Source organism: Anolis carolinensis, chromosome 1 (assembly GCF_035594765.1).
Source record: "Anolis carolinensis isolate JA03-04 chromosome 1, rAnoCar3.1.pri, whole genome shotgun sequence".
NCBI classification, from domain to species: Eukaryota; Metazoa; Chordata; class Lepidosauria; order Squamata; family Dactyloidae; genus Anolis; species Anolis carolinensis.
The window spans coordinates 7,051,695-7,064,026 of NC_085841.1; the positions used below are offsets into that span (position 1 = coordinate 7,051,695).

Consider the following 12,332-nt stretch of genomic DNA (forward strand, 5'->3'; position numbering starts at 1 on the left):
GGATGCACTATCTCACACTCTTGTATGTTTAATTCTCTTTTAATATTTGTAGGTTGTGGATTTTAGCATTGAGGCATGACAGTTAATTCAACAGTGTACATGCACCCTATGTGTCTTGTCAGGAGGGCATAGCATTGAATTATGACCCTGGAACCAGGTTTCAATTTCTAGCTGGAACGTGGAAGCCTATTGAATAACCTTAGTCACATACTCTCAGCCTCAGAAAACCCTGACATTGAATAAAACTATGTGGTGGATATGGGATTTTTTTAAATGAAATATGAATTGGGAAATTTGCTGGAACTGCAACTTTGTATAGATTAACCTGGGGTAGAGTCTGGAATCAGTCAAATAAATGTACAGTAGTTACAAATAAGAAGGTAATATCACAGAATATATAACTATTAGATACATATAGAATTTGTGCTCAGGTATCTAAGAATAATATGAGTAGACAATGAAGATAATGAGAACTGAGAAGGCAAAGTTGAAAGTGTTGTCGGAGGCTTTCACGGCCAGAATCACTGGGTTGATGTGAATTTTCCGGGCTGTATGACCATGTTCCAGAAGCATTCTCTCCTGACGTTTCACCCACATCTATGTGGGCATCCTCAGAGGTTGTGAGGTCTGTTGGAAACTAAGCAAGTGGTGTGGGAAAAATATCTGTACTGATTTACTGTATAGGATGTGTTTATGTTGATAGTGTATGGATTGCTTACTGTGTTTATTCATAGATTTGTTATTGTGTAATTAATAGGCTTGCTCAAATAATTCGTTTTCCCCGTTAACCATTATTAATTCGTTATTTTCGTTTGTTTTGAAGCAATATACGGCATTGGTTGTCCACACGTCTGGATATCGCGGTTTCGAATCGCGAGAGGCCGTTTTTCGTTATGTCGTCGTTTTTTTTCGTTAGGAAAAAAAAGCTTTTGCAAATCACCCAAACTCCCACCATTCAGGCCCTTTCCTTTTGCCCCTCAGCAAAAGGGGCGTCACGGGCTCAGCCAATGGGAGGGGGCGAGGGGGAAGGAGGCCGAGGAGGAGGAGGAGGAAGACGGAGGGGGAAAATGGCCGCCGCCGCCTCGCCTCAGCTCAGGCCTGGTGTCTCTCTGTGAGGCGGGAAGGTGGCGGATGGAGCCGGGAATGGAGAGACCGAGAGAGACAGAGAGGGGCCCGGCGGTGAGGTTTTGACGTCTGTGCGAAGCTAGGCAAGTGGGGTTTATATATCTGTGGAAGGTCCAGGGTGGGAGAAAGAACTCTTGTCTGTGGGAGGCAAGTGTGAATGTTGCAATTGGTCACCTTGATTAGCATTGAATAGCCTTGCAGCTTCAAAGCCTGGCTGCTTCCTACCTGGGGGAATCCTTTGTTGGGAGGTATTAGCTGGCCCTGATTGTTTCCTGTCTGGAATTCCCATTTTCTGGGTGTTGTTCTTTTACTGTCCTGATTTTAGCTTTTCTGTAGCTAAAAATGCATATAAAATTGATTCTATAGGGAGGATAAATGATTGGATTTCAACTCCTACAGCTTAGCTTTCTCTGCCAATAATGGTACCATATCAAACTAAACCTCCCAAGATTCTGTAGCAGTGAGCCATCTTGGATATTGTAAGGGATTTTTATTATTATTATTATTATTATTATTATTATTATTATTATTATTATTATTATTAGACCTTGCTCCCAGGAAGGTGCCTTCGCTGTGGCTCCCAACTTATCTATCTACCTTTCCACATATTCTCCACATTGTGTGTATGTGTATGTATATTATATATACATGAGCCCTGATGGCGAAGTGTGTTAAAGCACTGAGCTGCTGAACTTGCAGACCGAAAGGTCCCAGGTTCAAATCCCGGGAGCAGAGTGAGTGCCCGCTGTTAGCTCCAGCTTCTGCCAACCTAGCAGCTTGAAAACATGCCAATGTGAGTAGATCAATAGGTACCGCTGTGGCGGGAAGGTAATGGCACTCCATGTAGTCATGCCGGCCACATGACCTTGGAGGTGTCTATGGACAACACTGGCTCTTGGGCTTAGAAATGGAGATGAGCACCAACCCCCAGAGTCAGACATGACTGAACTTAATGTCAAGGGATACCTTTACCTTTACCTATATATACACACACACATTATGCAGGGACTATATATATATTATATATACACAGTATATATCACACACACACCAATTTAACAAAGTTTCAGCCACAAAAACAAAGTTTCTGAAGTAGAACAATGACTTTCACAGTAAAGACAACCCAATTTAACAGGAAATAAGACTTTCAAACCAGGAACAGATTTCTGCAATTATTAAAAAATGGTTTATTATAAAAGCTATGAAAATTCGCTAAAAATCAGAGGATAAGGGAAACGTTCTAAATTTTGGTGAGCTATCAGTGTTAAATGTGTTCTACCACTGTACCAAGTTGGAAGAAGATCACTCAAAAAATGAGGGTGGGAGAGTCCTGTAAAGTCCTCTCCCTCTGTGCTGTTTTTGGGAATTGCGCATGCGCGTCCGCCATTAACGAATTAATTTAGAAAATAACGAATTTTCGTTAATTTCGAATTTTTTGGGGGGCCAAATTCGGAAATACCATCAGAAATGAAAAGCTGCCCCCCTCTAGTTTTGAAACGAGTTTAGAATCAAATTTTTCGTGGATCGATCAAGCCTAGTAATTAATAAAAATGACTGGAAATAGAAAACCCAACAACAACAACAATAGCAACAATTACATGTGACTTGTATGTAACATTTGAATAGAAGTGAACTTCAAATGTGGCAGGATTTTCCCCCTTGCACTGCTTACTGGCTGAGACCCATTTCAAGTAAATAAATGTCCCTCGAAATAGCAGAAAGGGAAACGTTTGGAAGCCCTATCAAAAAGGCATAAATCTTTCCCGAATGGGGATACGCTTGCTGGATGTAAGCTATTGTTCCCAGCTTTCAGAGCCTGTTGTTGGCTGAATAAGAGTTTCCTCTCCAAGTTTCTAGGACACCCACAGGGGAAAGGATTGGTGTCAAGAGGCCCCGTAATGGCCGGATTTGGAGCTGTCAGTGGAGGACGGAGAGCCATAAATTGTTTTCTATAGCTGCTCTCTTAGTTACAAAAGGGATGCCAACTTTTCCATAGGCCTCCATGGCTAGTGCGAGGCTACTGCGGCTAGTCCAAAGTCCTCAGAATATGGAAAGAGCACACAAAATGCCATGATAATAATAATAATAGTAATAATAATAATGCATCATTTATAGGACATCTTTTCCCAATATAGCATGAGCACCCTATAATTTTATTCATGTTCAATGAAATATGTCCTCTCTAAGCATTTTTAAGGTCCTCCTTTGCTACTGTGGTATTTTTGGCAATAAACCCTTCATTTCAATATGGTTCACTATTATCTGCAATTTTGCACATCTCCAAAAAGTATCCCCCTTTTTGGGGGGAGAAGGCAACTCAACATGTATTTATTTTTAATTCTGTTCCTATTATGTGGTAATGAGGAATAGGAATAGGAAGCCCCAGTGGCATTGTGGGTTGCGGTCAGAGGTTCGAATCTAGAGAGCGGAGTGAGCTCCCGCTGTTAGCCCCAACTTCTGCCAACCTAGCAGTTTGAAAACATGCAAATGTGAGTAGATCAATAGGTACCGCTCCGGCAGGAAGGTAACGGCCTGTTGGAGGTTCGAATCTAGAGAGCAGAGTGAGCTCCTGCTGTTAGCCCCAGCTTCTGCCAACCTAGCAGTTCGAAAACATGCAAATGTGAGTAGATCAATAGGTAACGGCGCTCCATGCAGCCATGCCAGCCACATGACCTTGGAGGTGTCTACGGACAACGCTGGCTCTTCAGATTGGAAATGGAGATGAGCACCAACCCCCAGAGTCGGACTCAACTAGACTTATTGTCAGAGGAAAACTTTTACCTTTACTAATGAGGAATAGGTCTCGCAAATGGCAATTTGCATTTCTAATAGTATGGTCGTGATTATTTTTTAATGATCTTTACGGTGCTGCTTTTTTTAAAAAATAGGGATTTTATGTGTTGCCTAGGCTCTGTTGATTGTAATAAGGGCTATTGTAGGTGCACTATCCTCTTCCCACAAAATTGATTTGTGCAGGGTACAAAACACTTGAATCTCTTCAAATGTGCAAAGGACATCCAGGAAAAACCTTTTACTACCTGTCTCAAATGATTGCTCACATCTAACTACTTGTACTCCAAGAACAGAACCTATATATTTTATACCTCTCTCTCTCTCTTCTTCCAATGCCATGCTAGATATGCTGCTGATCATTTAATGGTTCTCTTAGTAAAGGTAAAGGTTTTCTCCTGACATCAAGTCCAGTTGTGTCTGACTCTGGGGGTTGGTGCTCATCTCCATTTCTAAGCCGAAGAGCCATCGTTGTCCGTAGACGCCTCCAAGGTCATGTGGCCGGCATGACTGCATGGAGCGCTGTTACTTTCCCACCAGAGCAGTACATATTGATCTACTCACACTTGCATGTTTTCCAACTGCTACGTTGGCAGAAGCTGGGGCTAACAGCAGGAGCTCACTCCACCTCCCCAGATTCGAACCTACGACCTTTCGGTCTGCAAGTTCAGCAGCTCGGCGCTTTAACACACTGAGCCACCGACACCGTAGACACCTCCAAGGTCATGTGGCTGGCATAACTGCATGGAGTGCTGTTACTTTCCCGCCAGAGCAGTACCTATTGATCTACTCACATTTGCATGTTTGTGAACTGCTAGGTTGGCAGAAGCTGGGGCTAACAGCAGGAGCTCACTCCACTCCACAAATATGAACATGCGACCTTTCGGTCTACAAGTTCAGCAGCTCAGCTCTTTAACACTTAGGAACTTAGGAACTCTTAGGAACCATGAAATGATCCACCCATCCCTTCCCTTTGCTTCTTTCTCCTTTCCCGGTTCCTTTCCCTCCCCAGCATCTGCTTTCCAAGCCCTTCCAGCTTCTGTCTGGCACAGGCACAACTCTGAACTTCTTCCAAAAACCTTGCACAGCTTATCAACCCCGGCCCTGGACATTACGTATATTCTGTCTCAGTATTCCGGCACACAGCACAAGCAAGGCCTCTGTTTGCACGTGATGGATCAGTCTCAGGCGGCCTTTGCATGTGTCACATTTAAATCTAGGACAGAGCAAGGACAGGCACTTTTCCTTCTCTTGAACTGCTTCTGTTCCATTGCTTCATACTTTTAACAGATTGTTCAAATCCTAGCAAAAGGTTCATCTGCACCAGGTATGGGCAAACTTGGGCCCTCCAGGTGTTTTGGACTTCAACTCCCACAATTCCTAACAGCCGGTAGGCTGTTAGGAATTGTGGGAGTTGAAGTCCAAAACACCTGGAGGGCCCAAGTTTGCCCATACCTGATCTACACTGTAGAATTAATGCAGTTTGATACCACTTTAACTGCCATGGCTCAGTGCCCTGGAATCAATGAATTTGTAGTTTTACAGACTTGTTTCTAAGAACGCTAGTGTCTCAACAAACAAAATCCTAGGATTCCACAGCATTGAGCCAGAACAGTTAAAGTGGCATCAAACAGCATTAATTCTACAATGTAGAGCCTCTCAGATGTAGAACTTGGGGCTGTTGTGTTTTTTGAACAAAGCTCCCCAGATCCCATTGCCATAAGGCATGATGTCCAGGGATGGTGGGAGTTGCAACCCCAAAGGTCACTTTACTGTGTTCTTCTCCTGCATCTCGCTCCTTCTTTGGAGGCTTTTAAACAGAGGCTGGATGGCCATCTGTCGGGGGTGCTTTGAATGCAATTTCCTGCTTCTTGGCAGGGGGTTGGACTAGATGGCCCATGGGGTCTCTTCCAACTCTACTATTCTATGATTCTATGATTCTCGCAAATGGATGCAGTGTATGTTGAAAATAGCAACCTCGCAAGCCTCTCATTATTTATTTGTTAATGTTTATATTTGCTAAGCTGTATTCTATGTGTATGTTGATTGGCCAGGTTGACTTGCCTCTTTGGTGTGGGAGGGGTTATAGACATGTGATTGTACTGAGCATGTTTAGATTCAGGACTCCATTTTGTATTCAATCTTGCATGAGACCTCAGTGGAAGTGGATGCATGTACAGTAGAGTCTCACTTATCCAACATAAACGGGCCAGCAGAATGTTGGATAAGTGAATATGTTGGATAATAAGGAGGCATTAAGGAAAAGCCTATCAAACATCAAATTAGGTTATGATTTTACAAATTAAGCACCAAAACATCATGTTATACAACAAATTTGACAGAAAAAGTAGTTCAATACGCAGTAATGTTATGTTGTAATTACTGTATTTACGAATTTAGCACCAAAATATCACAATGTATTGAAAACATTGACCACAAAAATGCTTTGGATAATCCAGAATGTTGGATAAGCGAGTGTTGGATAAGTGAGACTCTACTGTACTTATTACTTAAAGACTATGGACTATTAATTAAGACTGATACCCTGTGTTCTCAACACAGAGAAGAATTACATCCTATCTGTAACTGAAATTCAATAAAAAATGTGCCTGTATGGTGAATTAATACAAGATGTTTATGAGTGAACAAGATATTTTATTTTTCAAAGAAGACTTTGGTTTTTTAAAAAAATCTCTGAGTGCATATTTTAACTCAGAGGTTTAAAGGGAGTGTACATCTTTTGGGCAACTACAACTGCAAAGAAACATCTTTAAAACTCTGCTAACCAAATATATTTTTGTTGTTGAAGGCTTTCATGGCCGGGATCACAGGGTTGTTGTATGTTTTCTGGGCTGTATGGCCATGTTCCAGAAGTATTCTCTCCTGACGTTTCGCCCACAGCTATGGCAGGTATCCTCAGAGGTTGCGAGGTATTACACCCTCACACCCTCTGAGGATGCCGGCCATAGATGTGGGCGAAACGTCAGGAGAGAATACTTCTGGAACATGGCCATACAGCCTGGAAAACATACAACAACCCCCAAATATATTTTTGTAGTGGCATGTCTTTATCCTTGGCAGTTTAAAGACATGGTTCTTCAGTTTAACAGCTGAGTTACCTGTGTGCCATTACATGAATGCATGTGAATATATATCACTTGTTCTAAGAGTTGTAACAAGGTCATGTTTTTCTTGACTAGTGGTTTTCAAAAGATGGTCTCCACATATTCATGGAAATTCACATTTGTCAAAAGGATATGAGCCGAGAAATTGGGTGCAGTTATGTTGCAATAGGTTAAGGAATTTTCAATAGTGTGTTCATGGGAATCCCTTTCCAGCAGAAGTTAGGTAGTAACTTTTAGCTCAGATGTAACTAGGGGCCCTTCCACACAGCCATATAACCCAGAATATCAAGGCAGAAAATCCCACAATATCTGCTTTGAATTGGGTTATCTGAGCACACTGCCATATAATCCAGTTCAAAGCAGGAAATGTGGGATTGTATTCACTGTGTGGAAGAGGCCTAGAATGTCTGTCTTGAAACCCTTTGTAGTGGGATTTGGGCTGGAAGGATCTTTAAAGAGTCTGCGCATGACTTTCTCAAACTCAGTTTGGTGCTCTCATTCAACTAAATGGGAGAATAGGCTTGTTTGCACTAACATTGTACGGGGCGAGGCTCCCTCTCGTGGTCAGTTACATGAATTAACAGTGAGCCCTCAAATCCATATTAAAGTGGACATTGGTCTGTCCACATTTGTGGAATTCAGGGGCACAGGGCCTCTGCAAAAATGTGAAAATCGTGAATATAAATAAAAATGGCAAACATTACTTCTTTAACTTGGGATGACACTTAAAACGAACTGCCTCCGTTTTAAACTGAGCTATTTTAATTTCTCCTATCTGTTTGTTCAAATTGATTAAGCTTCCATTTTTATTATTCTTACCCAGTTTCTGAACCATTGATCTAGTTGTATACTCACTTTAGAACAGTGGCTACCATAATGTTGTGAGGGAGGACCTAGCAAAATGCATCTCTGATGCATTCATTCATGTTCAGATTTCACAGTAGGCTTTCCATGTGCCCAAATATGTTTTCAAATTCATGTTCACACTTCACAGTAGACTTTCCATGTGCCCAAATACGTTTTCAAATCCAGAAATTAGAATCTACCAAACAAAGGTCTTATAGTGTTTCTGATATGCACTGCAATGATAAAGGTAGTCAAAGTAAAGGAGGAATCAGAGAAACTGTCGATATAAAATTGAACAAACAGTATATGGGTGATTGCTGGCGTTATCTGAAAAATGAACATACAGAGTAAGATTAGAGAGAGGAGAAATAGAATTATTTATTTATCTATCTATTTATTTATTTATTTATTTACAGATTTATATTACGTCCTTCTCACCCCGAAGGGGACTCAGGGCGGATCACATTGTACACATATAAGGCAAACATTCAATGCCATATAACATAGAACAGAGACAGAGACAGACACAGAGGCAATTTAAACCTTCTCCAGCTTCCAGCTTCCTGAGGGTATGCTTGATTCCAGCCACAGAGGGAGCAGTTGCTTCATCATCCACTGCGGCGGCACTTCCTCATTCCAACGGCGGCTGGATGATTTCTTTATGGAGTCATAAAAGTTAAATCATCCTCCCCACTTTATAAGTGGTACCTTAATTTCCTTCTTGATAGATGCAACTATCTTTCGGATTGCTAGGTCAGCAACGAGCAGGGAGAAAGAGAAGATAATTTGTTCGAGTTGAGTGATCCCGTCTCCGTTTACTTTTCTCCCCACTCCAGTGCCTACAGAGTATTTTGACGATTACAGCGAAGGCCGGGAATGCGTCAACTGTGGAGCCATGTCCACCCCACTGTGGCGGAGAGACGGCACTGGCCACTACCTGTGCAACGCCTGCGGACTCTACCACAAGATGAACGGTATCAACCGGCCGCTGATCAAGCCCCAGAGGAGGCTGGTAAGGCTTGGCTTAGGCTGGCCCAAGAACATGGCCCATGTCTACAGCTGTGTCTACAGCTATGGACTGCTGTCATCGCATGTGTTCAGGCAGAATCCCGACCTACGATGGGCAGAAGAAATAAATCTATGCCGTGGATAGCCACGGTGCAGCCTGTAGTTATGTGTGGGCCCTAGGAACCTATTTTGCAGCCCACTCATAGATTTTGGAGCCTCCAGATCACCCATATTTTAAAAATTCAACCCCAAATTATCAGGAGACATTCAAACAATCACACTCGTCTCCAGATGCTCAAGATCAGCTAGCTATCTCTGCATCTAGAAGTGACACCTTGTGTTCAATTTAAGAATGACAGTGTAGCCCAGGCATGGGCAAACTTGGGCCCTCCAGGTGTTTTGGACTTCAACTCCCACAATTCCTAACCGCCTACCGGCGGTTAGGAATTGTGGGAGTTGAAATCCAAAACACCTGGAGGGCCCAAGTTTGCCCATGCCTGGTGTAGCCCATGGGGTGGATCTGGGAGGAACTGGCCCCCAATTATCTGCAGCTAAGATCTTTAGGCTACTACAGGGGTCCCCAAACTAAGGCCCGGGGGCCGGATGCGGCCCTCCAAGGCCATTGACCTGGCCCCCACCCTCAGTTTTAGACTTAGGCCCGCCCAAAGTCTGAAATGACTTGAAGGCACAACAACAACAATCCTACTTGATGATCTCATTGGCCAGAAGCAGGCCCACACTTCCCACTGAAATCCTGATAAGTTTACAGTATGTTGGTTAAAATTATTTTAAAATATTATATTGTTTTTTTTCATTTACCAATATTGTAAATGAAATATTGTAAATGAATGATATGGTAATAATATAATATATTGTGTATACATATAATATTTATAATAAATATTATAATGTAGTACAATATAATATTTATTTATTTATTACAATATTTCAACCTGCCCTTCTCACCCAATAGGGGACTCAGGGCGGCTAATAATAATAATAATAATAATAATAATAATAATACAAAATAATAATATTGTATAATATAATAATATTAATTATATATTATATATTAAATGTAATATTACTAATAATATTACGGTATAATGGTATAGTAAAATATAGTAATATATAATGCTAATATTGTGCTATGCTATTAATATATTATATTGTATGTACATACAACTTGTAAGCCACTCTGAGTCCCCCTCGGGGTAAGAGAGGGTGGGGTATAAATATAGCAAATAAATAAATAAGTAAATGATTGTTGTTGGGTTTTTTTTTGCACTACAATAAGACATGTGCATAGGAATTAGTTTGTTTTTGTTTTTTTCCAAATGACAATTCGGCCCCTCAACCATCTGAGGGACCATGAATCGGCCCTCCACATGAAAAGTTTGAGGACCCCTGGGCTACTAAATCCAGTGTTAATACTCTGATTTCTCATCAGATTGTATAAATTCAGTGTTTGCAGCCACATGAAAATCACTTAGGGACAGATCTGTGGGATGCATATAGCTTGACACCACTTTGGCTCAAAGCTGTGGAATCCTGGGAGGTGTAGTTTTGCAAGGTCTAGAGCCTTGCAAAATATTAAATGCATTTGATTATAATAATAACATTAAATAATGATAATGATGACGATAATTCTCTGGCTGCAATCTCATTTCCTGCAATAGCACTATTACCTCACCAAACTAAAACTCCCACATTGCCCAGTTTTATAGATGAAGCTTCATTACAGCTCACCACTCACTTGATCCTCCCAAACCCATGGTTTTGCTGGGACATCTAACTCTGAATAGTGGGCAGAGAATATAATGTATTAGATGGGCATCTGGCTGCATCCCATAGGTCAATGATGGGCAACCTTTTGCACTTGGTGTGTCAAAATTCACCATAAAACCTAGCATGACTTGGGTAGTGTGTCACTTCGGGGAAAAAACCCATAATTTCACAATATGTATAGTTTAAATAACAAAAATGTATAATTGTAATATATAACTATTTAATAAATCAAAAAATATTTATTATCACTATTTCCATGTACAACAATCTATGCTACCTCTTGCAGTTTCCATGCTGATTTCTCTCTATTCTAGTTTCAATGTAGTCATGAAAAATGAATAATATAATAATAATATAATAGTAATAATATGATAATATACTACAATAATAATAGAATAATAATAGAATGAGATTATATATATGTGTGTGTGTGTGTGTGTGTGTAAAATGTGCATAATTCCCATGGAGTAAACAACAAAACCACTGGACCAAATCACATCAAATTTGGCCACAAAAGACATTAGTCATCCAATCAATCTGCATGCGGCAGCTTGTCAGCAAAAATGGCTAGGCGTGTCAGTGCTGACACGCGTGTCATAGGTTGGCCATCACTGCCATAGGTAGACGCAGACCCAAAACCATATTCTTCCAAGAACTACAAGAAGTAGTCCTAGCAGTGTTTAGAGATAGATCTTTGGTGACGTTTAATATCTCTTCGTTGTCCATCCAACACCATACCCAATACTTGACACAACAAGGAATATGATGACCTTTTCTGCCGCAAGCCGAACAGGCACAGCCAACCATTCTGGTTATTCTGGAAGGTGGAAGAGAATATCAACTTCTATAGTGAATAAAAAAGGCATGTGCAGATATCTGGTGGCTCTATATTACTCGAATTACAAGAAGAGAGATTCCACTTAAACATTGGGAAGATTTTCCTGACAGTAAGAGCTGCTTGGCAATGGATGATGTTGTCTCAGAGTGCTTATCAGGAGATTTTTAAACAGGCTGATGGTCATCTGTCGGGAGTGCTTTGATCATGTCTTTCTGTATGGCAGCAGTGGGTTCAGCTGGATGGCCATTGTGGTATCTTCCAAATCTGTGTTTCTTATGGATAATTTCCAAGAGAGGTTGACGATGATTGCTCAAGGTTACGATTGGATTAGGGGCTGTGGTGGTGAAGTGGGTTAAACCACTAAGCTGCAGAACAAACAGGTTTCCTTCCAAATAGAAATGTAAAAGATAGTGTAAGAAACATCTTAGATATTTCTGAGTACAGTAGAGTCTCACTTATCCAAGCTAAACGGGGCCGGCAGAAGCTTGGATAAGCGAATATCTTGGATAATAAGGAGGGATTAAGGAAAAGCCTATTAAACATCAAATTAGGTAAGGATTTTACAAATTAAGCACCAAAACATCATGTTATACAACAAATTTGTCAGAAAAAGTAGTTCAATACGCAGTAATGTTATGTTGTAATTACTGTGTTTACGAATTTAGCACCAAAATATCACGATATATTGCAAACATTGACTACAAAAATGGCTTGGATAATCCAGAAGCTTGGCTAAGCGAGGCTTGGATAAGTGAGACTCTACTGTATTATGAAATCAATAAAACAAAACAAATTGGTATTGATAGCCTTAG

The 12,332-nt window shown here is 41.0% G+C and overlaps 1 protein-coding gene across 2 annotated transcripts in view; it reads left to right on the plus strand.

Moving 5' to 3' along the window:
- gata4 (GATA binding protein 4) overlaps window positions 1-12,332 on the plus strand; it is a 78,434-nt gene that overhangs the window by 56,451 nt on the left and 9,651 nt on the right. For both annotated transcript variants that reach the window (XM_008122488.3, XM_062969544.1), the window contains exon 3: window positions 8,723-8,898. In XM_008122488.3, coding sequence (XP_008120695.1) covers window positions 8,723-8,898 — 176 coding nt within the window. The remainder of the gene's footprint in view (window positions 1-8,722; window positions 8,899-12,332) is intronic.